General features: G+C 42.6%; 1 protein-coding gene across 1 annotated transcript; it reads left to right on the forward strand.

Annotated features, from left to right (window-relative positions):
* Nucleotides 1-1,543: 1,543 nt before the first annotated feature.
* AMD1 (adenosylmethionine decarboxylase 1) lies at nucleotides 1,544-19,320 on the forward strand. Its single transcript, XM_042820795.1, has 9 exons — nucleotides 1,544-1,831; nucleotides 11,608-11,694; nucleotides 13,584-13,710; nucleotides 14,171-14,273; nucleotides 15,056-15,098; nucleotides 15,192-15,336; nucleotides 16,319-16,411; nucleotides 16,494-16,649; nucleotides 17,153-19,320. The coding sequence occupies exons 1-9, from the start codon at nucleotides 1,701-1,703 to the stop codon at nucleotides 17,291-17,293; spliced, it is 1,026 nt and encodes a 341-aa protein (XP_042676729.1). The 5' UTR covers nucleotides 1,544-1,700; the 3' UTR covers nucleotides 17,294-19,320.
* Nucleotides 19,321-19,942: the final 622 nt, after the last annotated feature.

Here is a 19,942-nt window from a genome sequence, read left to right on the forward strand (position 1 = left end):
TCAGGGGTTGGGACATCAGTGACTCCTTCCAAAACAAGAAAAAGACGTGTGCTTGGAGCAGTGTCACACAGATTGCTTGTAACCAGAAGATCCCGACTAAAAACCAGGGACCAACATTAACAGAAGGTGAGATTTAGAATTAGTGTGTGTATAGAAATGAAGGTGGGAGAAACTGTATTAGGAACAAGCAGGGTCTGTGGCTGGTCAGAGCTCACAACCTCTCATCCGAGGTTTCCCTAAGTGTTATAAACCCATAGAACTTACACATCTATGGAAAAAGTGGTCCTCCACTCCCTACCCGTAACTTCTCGTGCATGTCCAAGCCAGCACAAGCGTGCATGAAGCTGAGACACCAACAGGCTCGAGAAACCGATGCACGTTAAAAACGATCACGATTTAAAGCTATTAAATACAGTCAGAATTAAATCGCTATCATTAAAGCCGATGCAGCCTGCTGCGCAGCCATGCCAGCGCTCGTACCGGTCAGCGGAGGAGGCAGCAAGACACAGCCGAAAGAAGACCACCTTTTCACGGCAGTGACTTCTTCGGGCCGGGTAGTTCCCGCCCGGCTGACTCACGCCGTTGAGTCACCCTGTGAGAGCCACCCTGTGGGGCCGCCCCCTGAGCCGAGCCTTGCCGTCCCGGCGCCTCTCGGCAGCGCCCATCCATCGGGCCTCTGCTCCCGCCGCCAGACGGAGTCCGCCGGGGCTCAACGGCTTTTTGCTCTACGGCTGCTCAACTGCAGGGCTTTCCTTGCGCTACGCAGCGTTATAAGGCAGGGCTTATCGTAACGGTGTTGAAAATACGTTTTAAAGGACTGCACAGCCGCACGGTTCGTTCCACAAGGTGCCCGGCACGGCTGCCCGTCCCCAGCGGGCCCCGTCGCACGCCCGGGCGCTGAGGTAACTCCTCGCTTCCTCTCACGGCGCGGGGAGCAGCAACAGCCGTCTCTTGGAGCGCCCCGAAGCTATGCGGTCGCCCCTTTGCAGCACTCCGCTGCTTCGGCTTCAGCTTCCCCGGGTCTCCCGGCTCCGATCGCCCCCGCCGCCCTCAGCCCGCTATCCCGTTTAGGGGCGGCGAGGGCCGGCCGGGCCCAGCCGCGGAACCGGGCGCTGCCTCAGCCCGAGCCCCAGCCCCGCGCTCCCGCTCCTCCAGGCTGAGCGGGCGGGCTGCAGTGGGTGGGGCAGCGAACCGGCATAGCCTTTGACGGGCGTCCCCTCCGCCCTATCAGAAGCGAGGGAAGGCGGACCTGAGAGGCGGCCGGCCAATGGCAAGCGCGCAGCCGCGCGGTGTGCCCCCGCGATCCTGCGAGCTATAAAGGCGGCGGAGTGCGCACAGCCCCTCGCTTACACAGTATGGCCGGCGACATTAGCTAGCGCTCGCTCACCGCTCTTCTCTGTAACAGGGGAACACGGACTACAAGGAACCGCACCGCCCGCCCGCCCGCCCGGACTGTAACCCTCTCACATAAGCACACGCCGCGCTCGCCGCCGCGCATTCAGGGTGGCTTAAAAAAAAAAAAAAGATTTTTTTTATTTTTTTTTTTTTTTTTTTTGTTAAATTAATATTGAAAAAAAAAAAAAAAAAGAAGCCACAACAGCCCCAGAAGGTGAAGCCCGCCCGAGACGGAGCGGGAGCCGGGGGGCGGCGGTGGGGTCGCCGTTAATTTCTGTGGTTGTTGGTTGCCGAGTTGTCTCACCATGAAGGAGAACGGTGCACACTTCTTCGAAGGGACCGAGAAGCTGCTGGAGGTGTGGTTCGCCCGGCAGCAGCCCGCGCCGCAGGAGCCGCACCAGAGCAAGGGGTCCGGCGACCTCCGCACCATACCCAGGTCCGGGAGCGGCCGCGGGAGGGAGAGGGGAGAGCCGCCGTAACGGCCGCGGGAGGGAGGGAGGCGGGGAGGGATGGTGGGGAGCAGGGCAGCAGCCGGCGCGCACGCGGCCCGGGCGTGGTGGCGGCAGCGCCGCGGGTAATGGCCGTGTGCGGGCGGACGGCTGTTGGTTCCGGGCCGCCGGGAGCGGGAGCCGTTGGTGGCGGCGGCCGCGCGCGCGCCCTGAGGGCGGCGGGCCTCGCCGCTCCCCGTCCCTCTGACAGCGCGGGGCGCTGCCGGCGACGTGCGGCGGGCTGAGCGGAGGCGGGCTGGGGAAGGCCGCCCGCTGGGACGGGGCTCCGGCTGCCTTGAGGGAGGTGGGTCCCTCGCGGCCGGTCTCTCCGGCGGCCCCGTGGCGCGGTAGGCACGGAGGGAGGCGGGCGAGGGAGCGGGGGGGGCTCCTCCCGCAGAAGTGTGGCCGGAGCCGCCGCTTACACGTGAGTTTCTTGGCGCTGCTCCCAGGCGCGCTGCCTCTCTCTCTTCTTTTTTTTTTTCTCCCCCATTGACAAGTTCAAGCCAATGAGAACTGGGCGCCGCGCAGGGGTGGGCCCCTGCCTGTCACCCAATGGGTATCTGAAGAATGTGCGCTTCTTTCACTGCCACCCAGCGAGGCAGGAAGAAAGGCCCGGGCCCGCACGGCTTCGGCTGCACACGTGCTCTCGAGTCGGCCTCGGGGTCAGGGGACGGCTTTCCTCTCGCTGAGGCTGAGCCGGGCCCTCGTTAATGCCGGGTCTGATGGTCACGGGGTGCCTTGTGGAAACCCCATCGGGTAGAGCGGGCGTCGGGTGGTTGTGCTGTAGCTCACCGGTACGGTACTTCATAAAGAGAGCTGCCTGGGTCGACTGGGATGCCTATCCCTGTAATAAGAGGTCAAACTGTAGAGCTGCTGAATATGGTACTGTGGCACAAGCACCCTGGAAGTGTCAGAAAATGGCTGCAGCAAGCCTGAAATGAAAGCAAAATCTGCTTACTTGCCCCAGAATGGGCTCAGGACCACGTACAAGTTTGTAGGAGGCACAAGATTTGCATGCAGATGTGATGGATTCACGTAGTTGAAAATGCTGTTTTGTCTTTAGCATGTGAGGCAAATGCTAAGGCTCACTTCTGTTATGCCATTGTAGGTCTGGTAAAACTGAATTAATGGGTTGGGATGGCACTCAGAGAATCTGGTGTTTGTGGTATATCCAGATCTGCTTGCAAGTATTGCTGTTAGCCAATGGTCTTTCTTGAGGATGCTCAGATGAGATGTTGTGATATGTTTAATGTATGGGATATGGTAATGAAGGCAGCATCTACAGTCAAAGGTGCGTACTCAGCTTGTGCTGTTTGTCTTTTCCTTTGTTTCAGCATTTCTCAGCAGATTCCCTTTGTAAATGTATTAGTAGAATTAGCTATCTAAAGGTCTGAATAAAAGCTATCTGAAAGTGAGCAGATAACAGCCTCTCCTAAAATAATGGGCATCCTGCGTGTGTGCACGTGTCTATGTCACTAGCTACCAGAAGCTTCGTTTCTGCTATGACAGAAGCAGTGCAGCATAGATGTTTGCCTCTGGCCTGGTGCTCTGAGACAGTTTGTTCATGTAACTCTGACATACAAAGCTGTTGAGACCTTTTTTGAATAATGTGCTTAGCATGGAAATGATGAGATGTGATTATACGTTTGTTATTACTTAAGAGGTATAGCAAATATAAAGTTTGAACTTGCATAGCCGATGTCCAGGCAACCCTGGAAGAGCAAATTCTAGCTGAAATTATTACAGGTGATCTTAAGTGTTATGTATGCACTTCAGGGTTTCTGCTGTACTTAACTTATTTTAAATATGAAAACTTCAAAAAATTTGATTTTTGCGTTCACATGCTGGTATTGGAATTTACAGAACTTCTGGTTTAGAGGTGGCATTCTGCAAATTCTTTCTTCATTGACACGTTCATGCTCTGTTTCATTTGTGATGTGAAGCTCCCATGTACAAACCAGCAAACCTGGTTTTTAAGGCTGCTTAATACAACTTAATGGAATAGAAGGCAAGTACTTGGGCAGCTCCTTCACTGTGCTTAGATATGGCCATAAAATTTTAATAGGGTAAATACAAACTGTTAACTATGAAACATGTGGCTTTTAACACAATTTGAGAACGGGGAGGGAGCTTTGAAGGCATTTGTGTTAATTGCATCTTAATGCAGGATGCTGATAGAAGCTGTCTACCTTTTTTGGTAGGAAGGTGTGACATCTGAGATGTGCTGTTAACCTGCATTTAGGGATAACAATCAGTGATACTGTGTTGCTAGCATGAAACAAAGTTTTATTAACAATCTTTTTGAGAGTTGTTGGCCCTAAATTACTTTCATTACAGCTTATAGAGGCAAATGAGAAAATTCTGAATGCGGTGTACCCTGCTATGTTAATTCCATAAAGGCAATTGAATAAGCTCATTTGAACAGTTTGAAATCAAAGCTGAAACTGTAGAACAATAGCTAAATTAGAGTCAAGTTGCAAACCAGTTGAGCTTGCCTTTTGTATTGTACCTGCTTAGTAGTGAAATGTCAGCTATTCATCCACAGAATGACTAAGCCGGTGTTCAAAGCCAAGAATTTCCATGTTGTGTGCCCTTGCTAGGGATCAGATAGTTTGAAGTCTTTGGATATTACCAGCTGCGAAGGCAAAGGTTCAACAACTGGTTAATGAAGAAGTTATGACATCTTTTTCTCCTTTGGGCAAGGCTGCTTTTTAGAGAATAATATGTATAGATATGAAATGTATTGTTCTAATACCTTCAGTTAGAGTCCCAGCTGAGAACTAGAAGAAAATGGATTAATGTGGGCTTTAATTTGCAGAGGTGTGGGGGCTCTTTCTTTGTCTGCTGATGAGTTCTGCAAAAAGGTCCTGTCATTGAATTAATGACAAGCAGCTGGAGATGCCTGCCACACATATTGAGAAATGGAGTTAACGTTTTTGTGGCTTTGGTCATCTGCGTTACCTTGGTTCTCACTGTGCTATGCAAGGCACGTTTGTTAAAAACAGTCTTCAAGTATAAAAATGACGTTCTGCTGGAAACATGATGACCATGCTGTGAGTGGAATTATGTGATGACCAAGTAGCGTTTCCACTGTCCCCACAGCAAAGAAAGCAGCTTATGCCTTCAGATGAGAGTGCAGCTAAGCCTCTGGGCTTCCTGTCTCGAATGCACACAAGTTTGAAGCCATAGGCTAAGGATTCTAGTATTTAGGAGTCCGCATCTCAAACATTCAAAATTGAGATACTTACAAACCTTTAATTTAGTTATTTGTATGTACTTGGACACAAGATAAGGAACTGGAGAAACAGCAGTGCAGTAATGAGCACTATGGGGTGGTACCGATTACAGTGAAATTCTCAGTCTATGCCAGATGAGAACTGCTAAGCTACAGCGAAGGCAAGCATCTGATGGAAGTCCTGTAAGTACTTGCTTTGTACTGCACCCTCTAGCCTGAGTCAACTCCCACAGTCCTGCAAAGCTTGGTAGTGTTATTGCACGTTCCTTCAAACAGCAAAGGTGCAGGAAGGCTGGGCTGCGAGCCTCCTGTGCTCTTACTCCTGGGAGGCTCTGACAGAAGTGTAGCACTACTGCCTGTGGCATGTGATGTGTGCAGTGGCAGGGGAGGCAGGGTTGTACAGGGAGGCAGGATCCTGTCTCTGCTCTATGAGCTTATTTCACATGGACATAAAAGATAATCTGGAGAACTTTACCTAAGAATTCAGTCTTCCTCTATTGCAGACAAGTTCAAAATGGCAGATAAAACACTTGCTTATAATGCTCAGTTAAAGAATAGCTTCACACAAAGGAAACAAGCCAAGCCCTTTTATGCTCACTGCTACTGACCGTGATCATGCTTGCAGAAAACTAAGACTTCCATTGGAAGCCGTTTGATATTTTCCTGCCTTACTGCTGAAGCTTCAGCATTTGGTTAGTTACTTCCTGTCATAAGCACTTCATAAACCTCTTTAAACTTGTGGCTACTGGTGTGTTCTTAAAATGACTTTCCTAATGACTGTTTATTCAGCCAGGAGAGCAGGAAGGCTTGATGCCTGTGGCAGACAGTTGCTGCCTTACAGTGTGTTCCTTCTGGAGAAGGTTAGACTCAAACTTGCCTTAAATGTTGCATGCAAGACTTCTGCTGAAATCCTAATGTGCTGGTTGGGGATTATGCTTCCTGAAACATCTTGAGTGACAGGTATGTGATCTCCTTTGTCTCCTTAACAGACAAATGCCCCTCAAGTATCTCTGGAGGTGATGTACAGAAGTCAGCGTTCCTTGTATACTGCTTCAGCAACAGTAATAAAGGATCTGTGACAGTAGCAATACACAACCTTCAAATCTGTGGTCTCTTTTGTGCCCTGGCTGAAATATCCTGGAGTCCTTGGGGAATTATGATCTTTACTAGTTCGCTCAGGATCTTCTAGCTAAAAGTGTGTGGTGGAGTTGCTTGTGATGTGGATATGACTTTCTATTCGAGTGCTTGCCTTTCACTCAAGACTACGTGCATGTCCTTGGAAAAGTTTTAGGCTTAAGATAAGGGAAATGTAGAGTTTTTGTGTATCTATTTTCAAAGCCATGTGGAGGGTGTGTGGGTCTTGTGTGCCCCACAGATACTGCAGAAGTAAAATTATCATGTTGGAAGTGCCTTGAGTATATATGATCTAAGGAAGTCTATATTCAACAGCAATCTATAAGCTAAATTATAATTTTAATAGGAAATAATTAACATGCATCTGTCATTCTGCTCAGAAAAAAAACACATGAGCTGCTAGAGATGCTTTAAGAAGCTCGTGATTTGAGTAGTTGGCAGCTACTACTTCTACCTGTTTCAAAATAATTTTAAGTGGTGTTGCAGCTCTGATACTGGCATTCAGTCAGGTTCTATGCTAACTGTGCATGAGTGGCTTGGAGTGAGCATTACACTTACCCATGGTCTGGATCAGAGTACTGACAGCATACTGCCTGCTGAACTGTGGTCTGTTAATGAGGTAAATGTTTAGGAGGTAACAGGTGGAGGGAGTGAAAGGTATTACTCCATAGCTCAATACTTGATTTTAAACAAGATCTCAACAGTCAAGTACAAGGTAAAATTGGTTATTACTTTGATTGCTACACATTTGTCAGTTGTCTTATTTTTAATGAATAGCTATGCAAGAGTGTGTGTGTATATATATATACATATATATATATATATATACATATACAGCTGAAGCTGTCTTTAGAAGTTTTGTTTTCCCAAAGAATTCCTGCCCTACTACAGAGCAACTTTCACACAGTGCTATTTGGGCTCCATGAGAAAGATGCTGAAAGAGCTGGGAAGGGTGTATGTTTGTGGAGGCTGCTGACTGTTTACAGGAACAAGTTGATTTAGGAGATCTAGAACTCCATGAACACTATCACTCCCTTCCTGGTTGGCCTGAAACAGTCTGCTGATAGTGTAGGATGTAGGAGTAGATTGCTAAAATAAGGATGTAGGAGTAGATTGCTAAAATATATTTTCTATATTTTCTGATAGTCAAGTAAAGAACAAGCAGCTTTCTAACATTTAAGCATGGACAGTTGTTTACACTTGAGTACATGTATTCATTTCATTTTATATTCTCTGGGCACATGCAGCCATTTAAGATGCACGTTGCATGCCTATTGGAGAAGCTTCTGACCTTCAGTGGGTGTCTGCTGTTTGATAATTAAGAAACAGGATTTTATCACTTTGGAATAGGTAATACTAACTTTACTGAACAACGAGTTGTTGATCTGAGATGGTTTTGTCACTTTGGAGTTCCAGTGGATGCAAGCCTGCTACAGAAATCACTTGGCTACCAATGATACTCAAGTCTTGTCTTCCAATGTGCTTAGCTTCCTCATGGAGAGATCGGCTCCAAAGTGTCTGGTGTTGCCCTGATGGCTGCTTATGAGAAATACAGGAAATGGTAATGCAATCCTCATTTCCCCTTGAAAGGGGAATTTGGAGAAGCAGAAGCCCATGATGACATTTCACTGAAAATTAATCTCTTGGGCTCTTTTTCAGTTGGAGGCTTTGCTTCACAGTTTGGTTTAATATGAAACAGGATGTGATGTTCAAGTCTTTCACAGTTATTAACTTCAAGGTTTTTCGTTTGACAAAATACAATCACATTAAGTGTAATACATGTACTGATAATATTGAAAGGCTGTCTCTTAATTTTTGCTCCCATGGTAAGTGAAAGGGAAACATTGTCTCTTAGCTGAAACTCTTGAATAATTCTGCAGGTTAAAGGAAGAGTTAAACTTAGTAAACCTTGACTGCAGAACAAAGCAATCACAAATGTTTTCTAGCTCAGCTTAAAACAATGAAAAGTGTCAAATAAAAAGGTCATCTTGTTTAATTATATAGGGATCAAATCCAGCATTTGGAGGTGAGGTGTGGTGGCCTTTCTGTAATTGCTTCCTGTGCTCTGCTTTAAAATGCATATAGATAAGGTGAGTATATCCATAAAACTTCATGATGTGGCCAAGTCTCATCCTGGCTGCTGCAACCCGTTGTTTGTTTTATGTATGTTTCTGGATCAAGATTGACATCTTATTTATTGCTCAGTTTGTTGGCTTTTTCTTTCTCAATGCTACCTTAATCAGAACAACTAAAAAACTCTCCATTAGTTCCTGTAAAAGCTGAATGCACAAACACAGCATATGGTTAGCTGTGGTTTCTGTAGTTGGAGTACTGAAGAGTAGAGCAGAACTTTCATAGTTTTTAAATAATATGTTGTGCCACTGCAGTTTACACTGCAGTACCAAAATGCCAGCTATGGTAATAATGAACTTAATAGGGAATTCCTTTGCATGGTTTGCTTTGGATTTAACATGCAACACTGTATTGGTGCTATACTGATCCCTTGTTGTTGTGCTCTTGAACCTTAGAATTGTTGCATCTTCCTCCACTAATATGACTTAAGGAGTTATTTTCCTGAAATGGCCATTGCTGCAGTACAGTGATATTTAGAAAATTCTTGGTTACACGCACAGTGCTGAGATTTTGACCGGCTAAGAAGTCAGAGATCTATGCTTTGGCAGTGTCTGAGATAGTTACAGGTCCATTAATGCTCAGACAAGTACAAAATCTTATCTCTGGTAGTGTACAAGTAGAATTACTGCAGCATCAGGCAGTGTAAGAGATCTGTGCCTCAGCTGTCACAAATGCTGTGTTAGACCTCTGCGTATTGTTTCATCAGGGGCAGATAGGACATAAACAGGAGTGCTGCTGAGATGATTTGGAGTTATTCTGCAATAGCAAATACAATTAACACATCACCTAGTTCAGTTTACAAGAAGAGTATAGTAAAATGTTACAGGGAAGACAGTAAAGCTGGCAAATGTATGTGGGTATGCTGTAGCTTCAAGGTGACTAAATCCTGAAGTCCTCTTCTCACCGAAATAGCCTGGTTGTCCAGGACCATATTAAAAAAGTTTGACATCAACATTTTCACTCTTTGCATTTGCCAGGTTGCTCAGAGATGAGAAGAGACTGGTTGCATTTTCATATGAACTTGAGTATCAGGAACACAGCCCGTAGTATGGCACAGTTTGTGTCAGTGCATTCAAAATGAGCTTATCAACTTGATCTGCAGATTTGAGCAGTCTGTGCTGCCATATCTCCAGTTGCTGAACAGAATTTCATCAAGGTTCACTAACTGGAATGGTAGGGAAAAATTCACTTTGAATATCTGGATCATTAAAAATTGGATTTCATGAAGTTGATCAGATGTGCACCTAATCATGAGAGATTTCAAGATGGAGAGGATTCTTTTAAAGTCACTTCTCATAGCTTCACTCTTTCCTAAAAGAAGGATACAGTCTGTAAGCTAAGCATGTTCTGGATGACTTACACTGGTTTAGTGCAATGCAGACTTTAAAAGGGGAAAAAAATCCTCAAGTAGCAAAGGTGCAGAATTCAGATCAGGAGGCATCCTCAAGTGAGGGGAAAAACAAGAGGCATTTATGTACCAGGGTGCTTGGGAAGCAAAGAGCATCTGGACTACAGCTGGGAGATAGGAGATCCTAAAACTTCAGCTTTGCATTGAAGTTTCACTCCAGCAAATTGACTTTTTTTTTTCTTTTCCCTTAAGGGGAAAGATTTGGAGCTGCTGGAACAACCCTGCTGCTAGAATTAACAGCGAGTGCTTTGTCTTGAAGTACAGCTATCAAGCTTTTGCAGTGCCAAAGGGAAAGAAGGTCTGACCCCTGAGGATTAGGCTGACAGTTACAGGGACAGCTGAGCTCATCTGGGAGCTTGTGTGGTGATTGGAAGAAAAGTGTTTCCCTCAGTCCCCCAGCTGTGAAGAGTTGTCTACCCTTTGCCAGCTGGTAAAAGGGGTTTAGTTCTCATAGTTGCTTCTGCTCTATGACCTGGTGGGTAACTTACTTATATGCTGGGTTAGTAGATTCCTTGGCTCATAACAGGTCCAAGCAGGAGCCAGCACAAACAGTTGGAATATGCTGTAGGAAGGGAGAAATGGGAAGCTGTGACAGTCTTGTAATTTTGTGACCTTGTGAAGTTGTATCTGTCCCATAGCAAATTTTACTGCTGTAGTGGATTATACTAATAGATACAAGACTGAAGTGACAATAGTTGAGGGTGTTTTGTTTTTTGTGTGTTTTTTTTTGTTTGTTTGTTTTTTTTGTTTGTTTGTTTTTTGCAACTCTGTAGCTTCTCGTGAGTGCTTGGAAGTTTTTTTTTGCTTCATTTGTGCCTTTTGAATTTTCAGTTTGCTAGTAGAATTTCTCTCAGAATGAATAATGACAGTCAAGAATTGAAATAATATATACCATCATGGTGAAATCTAGCAGATGTTGAATCAACATCTTCTGGAAGTAGAAGGAATTCTATTATCCATATTGATCAAAGAGGAGTTCAGGCCGTTAAGTTGTATTATTTCTTAGGGCTGATTTTCATTAAAATTATGAACTTGATTCCAAGTTGAACAGATGTAACCTCTTAATGATAATGTACTGTTGTGTTGCTCTGATGGCTACCAGTGGCTCCTGGAATTGAAAGTATGTGAAGATTCAACTTAAAGCATACATTGTTATAACATTGAGTTTTCTCCTTTTCCTACGTGGAGGATGTAATGTTTAACTTGCTGTAGCAGAAATGCTAAGCCATGGCCTGAAATAGTGATTGAGCACCTGGTGGAAGGCAGAGCCAACCCAAAGGAGCACAGCTGTATGCAGTGCACTTGAGTGACCAGAAGGGGTGAAGCCAGGATCCACCCCCTTGCAGACATCATTTTAAGGGTTGGCAATGGAGGTTAAAGTATCTTGCTGGAGATCCCTGCTTACCTGAGGACTTCCAAAGATAAGCAGCTCTTTTCCTTAATTTTTGAACCCTTGGCTGCTGCATTTGGGCTTGTTCACATTCATTGTAGCCAAAGACTTTGCCACTGTGCTATTATCATCCCATTATAGCATTACACCTGCCTTGTCAGAGTCTTGGCACTGTTGTTTGATAGTTGCACCCATGCAGCAGATTATTTTAATGGTTCCTGTGGAAAACTCAAATTTTGCCATTGAGAGCTAAGAATTGAATAGCATTTCTGTTGGGTTCACGGTTCCTACATGAAGAATTGTTGCATCTGTGAGCATGAAAGGAGACAATAACAGTTACAATCCTTTTTGTGATACATTTTTATCTGGTGTTCCAGAAAGCTTTGGTTTAACCTGTTTTGACTCTGTTGTAATTTCTTTACAGGATTGAGTGGGACAAACTTCTGGAGAATGTGCATTGTTTGATCATAAGTGTGACAAAAACTGACAAGCAGGAAGCTTATGTACTCAGGTAAGCCCATTATAACTGCTTCTTAAAGAGCCCAGTAGCTAAAAATGTTAAAGCTGTTGTATGGGAAATGATGTTTGGCTGATAATCCAATCTTGGGTTAAGATCCTGTTGTTAACAGCTACAGTTTGCAAGGGCATGCTAACTGTAGTACTATCATGCTTCTGTTCAGTAACAGGAATGTTTTCATGATTGTTAACTGTGATTAGTTTTTACTTGCTGTGGCATTTCTGCACCTGATCATTGAATTTTTGTCCTGGGATAAAGAAGTCTCCTCCAATTAAAAATCTATTCAAATTTTAGGAACACTTCAGCAAAACAGTGCATGTTTTAGTTTTAGGTCAACAAAAACTATCAATAAATTGGCTTTAAAGACAGATAATACATTACCATAAAGAATACTTGTAAAAATGTATCTTTCTGAAATCTTGGGATTTTGGCCTTGCACAGTAGTTGGCCTTTTGCCATGTTTTTCATCTTGAAAATACTTTCATGCTTTTTTCTGTGTGAACTTGTCAGACACAGTGACACTCTCTGCTTTACTTCAGATTACAAAATCTGAAGCTTTTGTACTCTGAAAGCCTGTCTGAAAGGGAAGGCTGGGTTAAGAGCAAACTGTTGAAAAGTGCTGAAGTCTTCTTTCTGCAACCTTTGTATTAAAATATATATATATATATTCTGAAATAACTCCTATATCCTAGGTAAAATATAATCTTTACTTTTTATTCTTAACCAGGACTCTAAGTTCAGTTAAAACTATTTAAGCCAGATTTGTCCTCTTCGTTTATTTGCTGAGAAAGTACTTGCTATACACTTTAAGTGTTCTGGATGTAGCATCAATGATAATCTTCAGTTTGGTGGGCTTGTAGTTCTGTATCTGACTTAAAGAAGTCAATGGTATGTGAACTTTGTCTTCTGCATGAGGCATATTACAGGACTGTGCTTATAACCAGTGATTTCTGTGGACAGATGCTGATTAATCATTTGCTAGTAGTCAGATGTCTTAAAAGATGCAGGCAGACATAGTATTAATTTCTGTAAGGATTTTGCTTCTCTCTGGGCTGACTTTCTTGATAGCTATATTTTAGCTGAGGTCAGATTTTTGAAGTTTGACTCCATTCTGCATCTAGAATCACAGAATGGCCAGGGTTGGAAGGGAGCTCAAGGATGATGAATCTCCAACCCCCCTGCCACGTGCAGGGCCACCAACCTCCCATTTAATGCTAGACCAGGCTGCCCAGGGCCCCATCCAGTCTGGCCTTGAACACCTCCAGGGACGGGGCATCCACAGCCTCTCTGGGCAGCCTGTTCCAGCACCTCACCACTCTCATAGTAAAGAACTTCCCCCTGACATCCAACCTAAATCTCCCCTCCTTCAACTTAAAACCATTTCCCCTTGTCCTGCTGTTATCAACCCTTTCAAAGATTCCCCTCCTGTTTGTAGACTCCCTTTAGGTATTGAAAGGCTGCAATGAGGTCACCCTGCAGCCTTTGCTCCAGGCTGAACAAGCACAGCTCCCTCAGCCTGTCTTTGCAGGGGAGGTGCTCCCACCCTCTGATCATCTTCGTGGCTCATTTGTTGTGTACCTGCTTCTCAGCACCTGTGTTTCTTGAGTAGACTGAGGTCAAGTAATGCATGTAGGTCTTTTCCTGCAGGGCAGTAGCTGTATAATATCATGCAGCTAGAGCAAGTAATGGCTATACGAAATCGTAACAGCTCTCATATGTTTGCTAAACTTTACTGATTTAATCAATTTGCCAAGCATGTTAATGTCCTGTATACTGAATGTTCATTTGCAGTAATGCATGTGGTTGGGATAGGAACCAAGACCTAACCTTTGTCTCCTGCGTTGTGCTAAGTGTTTAATGTCTTTTTCTCATCGCTTTCACAGTGAGAGTAGCATGTTTGTCTCCAAGAGACGTTTCATTTTGAAGACGTGTGGTACCACCCTCTTACTGCAAGCACTGGTTCCCCTGTTGGAGCTTGCTAGGGAGTACAGTGGGTTTGACTCAATTCAGGTAAAGTGCTAAAAATGCATCTCCCTTAAAACAGACAGCAAGCCTTTTATTACCATTTCAAATTTGTTTCCCTTATTTCAAGTATTTCTTAGTTGTTTGCTTCCTAGAATAGTTTATGACTGTTTGGTCTGCTATGGAATTTAGCCTATTTGCCTTTTAAAGATATCTTACTTATAAATGCTACTGTGCTGAGTTAAGGTTACTTAGAGGTGAAGAACTTCCATGCCTCTATAGTCAGTGCTGAAATAATTGGATTTTTTCTTTTGTGGAAAACCAATTCAGAAGTCAGCTCTCTCCTGTAGCTTACTGATCATGCTAGGAATAAACAAATATCTAGCAGCATTTTTGATGTGGAGAAGTCATGTCCTGTGAAAGCTTATATTAAATTTACTAAATTGCTTCTAGGTTTTAAGTTGTAGGCAGATATTTGATATTTAACATATACTTTTATTTTTTTCAGAGCTTCTTTTATTCACGTAAGAATTTCATGAAGCCTTCCCACCAGGAGTACCCACATAGGAATTTCCAGGAAGAAGTGGAGTTTCTTAATGAAATTTTCCCGAGTAAGCTTATGAAACTACAGTGAGGTTGCACAGCTTGTGTAAAGCATTGATTTGAAGTGAGAAGCAACAAGTGGCGTGATAATACATAGACTTTTGAGGAGGCCGTTCATTTAGCAGATCTTGCAGTTCTGCAGCTGGCACAAGCTTCAATAGCGTACAGATGAAAAAGCTATAAAGAATTTCCTGATGCTCACTAAAATCAAATTTAAAATCTCCTAAGCTTGACACGTAACACCTTCTCTTAACGTGATGATATTCAGGGATAGAGTAAATAAGTCTGCAAAATTCAGCTCTCAGACTCCAAAAGCCTCACTGCAAAGATGGAGTAGTAATGTAACAACCAATACAGTGAAGAAAAATGTGAGCTGTTCTGAATAGTCACTGTACTGCATTAAAGATTTAATTTGAGCATTTTATTAAATGGAATCTAAAGCCTGGAACTTTGATTTTTTTAAATACTGGCAGAAAAGGTTTTTTTGAGACAATGTGGAAGCTGTAGTACTGAGTGTTTAGCAAATAGGAGCAAATCTGGCATATCTGCATGTGCACAGTCAAAGCTATAAGCAGGCTCCATATTGGGGTGCTCAGACCACCTGAAGGAGCCTGTTCTTCCGGCTATTGGCCTAATGCTTCTGAAGTTAAATGCCTACTTATTTGATACAGATGCTAGCTGTGTCAGTTGGTGTGCTGTGAGAGACACTATCCTTAAATGTGAAGTGAGGCCAGTATTATGTAAGCTGTCTGCTGTGGTATGTTAACTGGAGCCTTTTTGTCTTGACTAGATGGAGCAGCTTATTGCATGGGACGTATGAATTCTGATTGCTGGTATGTATTACAAGAACTTGAATATCTTTGGGGCTGACAGCTGAACTTGGTGCTGATCATACTGATTACAGAAGTGATTTGTATCATACACAGGTACCTGTACACCCTGGATTTCCCAGAGAGTCGGATATCCAATCAGCCTGATCAGACACTGGAAATTCTGATGAGTGAGCTTGACCCAGTAGTGATGGACCAGTTCTACATGAAAGATGGTGTTACTGCAAATGATGTCACTCGTGTATGTGTGCTTGAAAACTAAATGCTTTAGGAGTGGTTGAAAGTAGGCAATGCTTTCCTTGTATTTATAAGCTTTATTTTATTGTTGAGAAAAGTCTTAAAAAATCAGATTAATGTTTTGGAGCTTTGGTGTTTTGGTCAAATGGGTTTAGCTCTGTGACTTCTGTCCTCATTTTAATCTATGGAAAAGAGCAATTTGCAGTGCTTTGGGTGACTGGAAGTTTCCTCCCCTGGAGGATGGAGAAATAGGTATAGAAATGCAGTTGAGTAGAATGGAGGTGACAAGAAGTAAGACTTAAGCTGAAAATAATAGTATAGGTATCTAGCTATTAAAATTACAGATAAATCACAAAGCCCTTTGGTGGTTTAGAGTATAGCAGTGAGGGAGAGGTGAAGGTCCAAGCATAACCTTGATGGCTTTGCCTCCTTTCCTTGATTATTTTTTTTTCTTCTCCAAATGAATAACTCCTGTGATGTGAACAAGTTTCACTGATAAAATACACTGACTTTATCTGGTTTTCTGCTCTTAAGTTTTGATTCTCATTACTGTATTTGCTGTAGAAATTGTTCTGTGCTTCAAGTACTTTGAGGGGAATCCCTTGGATTCTGCTTTATTCATGCAGTAGAAGGAAGTACATTCACACTCCAGAGTGAATGTATCCACAAACTGAAGGCTGTTTACTGGTTGACTAGGTGCTCCATTTTGCATAAGTTGCAGATGCACTTATGTGCTGTAATTCGAAGTTGCTCCCTCTTGCTGCTATGCAGTTTGGTTCTGTAAGTTCAAAGTATGCAATAACTTGTATGCAGCTCAGCACTTGCCAGATAAATGAGAAGATGAAAAGCAAGTTTCTCTACAGTGGTACATGATATCAAACTGATCTGTTATTGGAAGAATTCTGGTGTCCTGTACCTAAATTAATATTTGTTCTGAGTTAAATGAACAAACTTACAGAGATGTGTGATTTCAACTTCTCTTTCAGATGAGTGGAATTCGTGACCTGATACCAGGTTCTGTTATTGATGCTACAATGTTCAATCCTTGTGGGTATTCAATGAATGGGATGAAATCGGATGTAAGTTTCTCACTTGCTTACCTTAATACAAATTTTCAGTTTTACTTATTTTGTGATAATAACCTTTTCTTTTTTTCTTCAGGGAACTTACTGGACTATTCACATCACTCCAGAACCAGAATTCTCTTACGTTAGTTTTGAAACAAACATAAGTCAAACTTCTTATGATGACCTGATTAGAAAAGTTGTAGAGGTTTTCAAGCCAGGAAAATTTGTAACAACCCTCTTTGTTAATCAGGTGAGTCCCCATGCAACAGCTTGTTAGCTCCTGAAATGCAGATAGACACAAAGCACAGTGCTGGAGATGTTTTTACTGGGGCACTAGTGTTTTCTAGTCTGCCTCTACATTTGTATGGTAGTTTACTTAGAAAGCTGAAGTAATCTTCAGTATTGCTTTGGCATGCACTAAATTTGATCTCCAGGAAACTTGTATTTTAAGACAAGGCAGTTCAAATTCAGCATTCTGGTGACTTCATGTGGAGATCTGTATAGGCATAACTTGCATTTTTCTGGATTTGGCTACAGCTGTCAGTTGTAAAAGTGCTGATGGTGATGCTGCCAGCAAATGACTCATGAATGAGCAGTACCCTACGTAAGGAGAATCATTGCTTGGGACTAAAACTGAGCAGCCATCATACAAGAGTTTAAAGCATGTTAGATGTCAGAATTACTAGATCATATTGTGCCAGTCCATCTCTTAATGCTAAGTGTAAAAAGTGAACTTCACTTTTTGTTTTCTAGAGCTCTAAATGTCGCACAGTGTTTTCTTCCGCGCAGAAGATTGAAGGGTTTAAACGTCTTGATCACCAGATCGCTCAATTCAGTGATTACAATTTTGTTTTTACCAGTTTTACGAAGAATCGCCAGCAACAGCACAGTTGATTAAGAATGAAGAAAAAGCGCAAAAAGAGATCCCATAGAGAAGGTGGTGGTTGCTTTCTAGTTACTGATTCAGGGGGCCATGCTTTCCACTGCCACCACCTTGTAGCTGTGGAAAGCCCTAGGTGTAATCATAGTATAACCATTTTGAATTGTATGCATTATTATATCAAGGAGTTAGATATCTTGCATGAATGCTCTCTTCTGTGTTTAGGTACTCTATGCCACTCTTGCTGTGAAATTGAAGTGCATGTAGAAAAATCTTACTGTATGAAACATAACAACACTTGTAAAAATGATTCAGATAGAATTACACACAGTATAGTTTTTCTCCAGGTATCGCCAAAAATTTCCCACAGACAAGGCTTTCGTCCTCATTAGGCTTCAGCCTCAACCTACTCACTGGGACAGTTCTTTGTTAAATTGTCATTGATTTTTTTCATCTATGTTGTGACTTCAGTCTAAAATGATTTTTGACAAGCTTGTATGATTTCTAATGAAACTGATTCCTAAGTAACACTTTTGTGTTTGAAGAAAGTTCTTAAAAACAGTTACAAATTGTTTTGCTACTTACTAAGGTGGTGGTTGTCTTATTTTTACATCAGACTGACTTTTCATGCTCTAAATTTATAGGAATCTGTTCAGCTGTACTGTAGCACTGGGCTACTGCACTGGTCTTTCACCTCTAGACATCTGGGTACAGGTACTAATGCAGGTTGAACTTTTTCTTAGCTTAATGCTGGTATTTATCTGTCCACGTCCCTAAGCTGTCACACTGCTACACAGTGGCAGAGTTTGGAAAAGGTCAGACTTGATGGGGGAGAGCTGAGTCAGGATCCAAGTGCTTTGGCATAGTTGTGTGGCAGCTTTGCAAAGAGCAAGATCATATTGGCACCAGACATCTTCTTTCCTAATCACCAGTTATGACTAAGAAGCTGGTGCTCTCAAGCACTGGCAGAAAGACCTAGCAAAGGAGTGGGATTTGCCAGGCTGGTGTGTTGATTGGTTTGGGTTATTCTCAGTAAAGCTTCCGAGTTACCACTTGTAACTGTAAAGAGTGCTTCTACGCTAGTCCAGTGTCACTTCATTTTGTTGTTCCAAAAGCAAAGCTAATGCTTCTATCTTGTGACAGTCCTGTGACATTGTTGTGCACGTGACTTATGTTGTATTTGAGTGTTGTGATCTCATCTGTTTTTTCCTCCTAATTTCTATGGTGGTTCCTCTTACTGTGACTTGAGGGCATTCAGTGAAGGCATAGAACAAGAACTGTCTGGCTCGCCTGGACAGAAGTGAAGTAGAATGCTATTCATAGAACATGAATAAGTGTAATTCAAAGTCACATTAATGGGAATTGACTAACCTGCAGACTTTAAAAAGCTGGGAGACTTTCAGTTATGTTTGCAAATACTGGGATCTTAACAGCTGTGAGACCAGCACATTAATTAAGAAATTGGGTTTTTCTTTCCTCTTGTCCTTGCAATGTTTTGACTTTCTGGTTTGATGCAATGGTTCTTTTTTTGTTCCTTCTGTATTTATAAATGAAGCAGTTTTTGTTGTTTTTTTTTTTTTTTGTTTTGTTTTGTTTTTTTAGTGCTTCTAAACTGAGGTCTGCTTGGTTAGAAATCAAGTGGTTGGAACACTCTGAATTTTTAAGTGTATTGTTGATGTTCTTTACTGGTGTTATCAAGTACATGCTGTAAATGGCACTAATGCTTCTTGGTGTTAATACTGAGGACCAATATTTCAGTGGTTTTTGTTAATTGTTGTCCCAACTGATCTGACATCTGGCTTGAGGTCCTTCAAGTAGACTGAAGATCCCTTTTCAAGTAATACTGAAATACACATTTTATACATAGAAGCATAAGCCTCGGCTATAAAAATGAAAGCTGTTGAATGGATTATTGAACTATCTGGGGTGATCAGGATGGGGAGGAGTATGGTGTTCATAATTTCTGTGGTGTTAGACTTTGATCATTTAAAAATATCTGTACCACAACTTAATGCTTCAATAAAAGTTTGCTTAAATTGTTTGTAGTGATGATCCAGCAGTTCTGCCCCATGTGCTCGCATGCTTTTTGATACCAGTTGGCTTAATTTTGAAATAGATTTATGTATTCCTTACGTAAGGAATTCCTATGAATTACTTGACTAAGTTCACTTTGCCTCTGTAGGGGGGATGCCTTTCAGTTGTTTTTTCAGTTTAAGCTACCAGTTTAAAATGAGGTAGCATATCCAGGGTAGCCAAATGAAAGTGTTAGCTGTTCTTGAGCCTAAAAATGCCTACATGAATACGAAAAATTGAGATTTGTCATAATCAAATCTGTATTTTTTTTTTTCCCTTGGCATTAAATATTTAAAATATTCCTCCGATTTAAGCCAACTCTTGCTTCTGCTGGTTTTATGTAACAGACCTTGACGTGTATTTACTGTACTTAAGCTTGGACTCTCTTTGAGAGTTCAAAATGAAACTTGCCTCATAAGATGCAGTAGGCACACACTAATCTGGATAACAAACTAGATGGGGAAACCAGTGGTTGCCAGTCTTATTGCTAAGCAGAGGCAACAATTATCAGTGGAACTTCCAGATTTCGTGTGAGCAGTTCTGTAGGAATAGCAGCTTCACTTTCATCGTACAGAGATCTAGCAATGCTG

The sequence above is a fragment of the Centrocercus urophasianus genome, unplaced genomic scaffold (assembly GCF_019232065.1).
Source record: "Centrocercus urophasianus isolate 14NV4802_14NV808 unplaced genomic scaffold, USGS_Curo_1.0 seq_10, whole genome shotgun sequence".
NCBI lineage: Eukaryota > Metazoa > Chordata > Aves > Galliformes > Phasianidae > Centrocercus > Centrocercus urophasianus.

Coding starts and splice junctions, on each gene's coding strand:
- AMD1 (XM_042820795.1), top strand. CDS start 1,701: ATGAAGGAGAACGGTGCACACTTCTTCGAAGGGACCGAGAAGCTGCTG. Junction 11,695..13,583: donor CAGGAAGCTTATGTACTCAG/GTAAGCCCATTA, acceptor TCGCTTTCACAG/TGAGAGTAGCATGTTTGTCT. Junction 16,412..16,493: donor TGAATGGGATGAAATCGGAT/GTAAGTTTCTCA, acceptor TTTTTTCTTCAG/GGAACTTACTGGACTATTCA.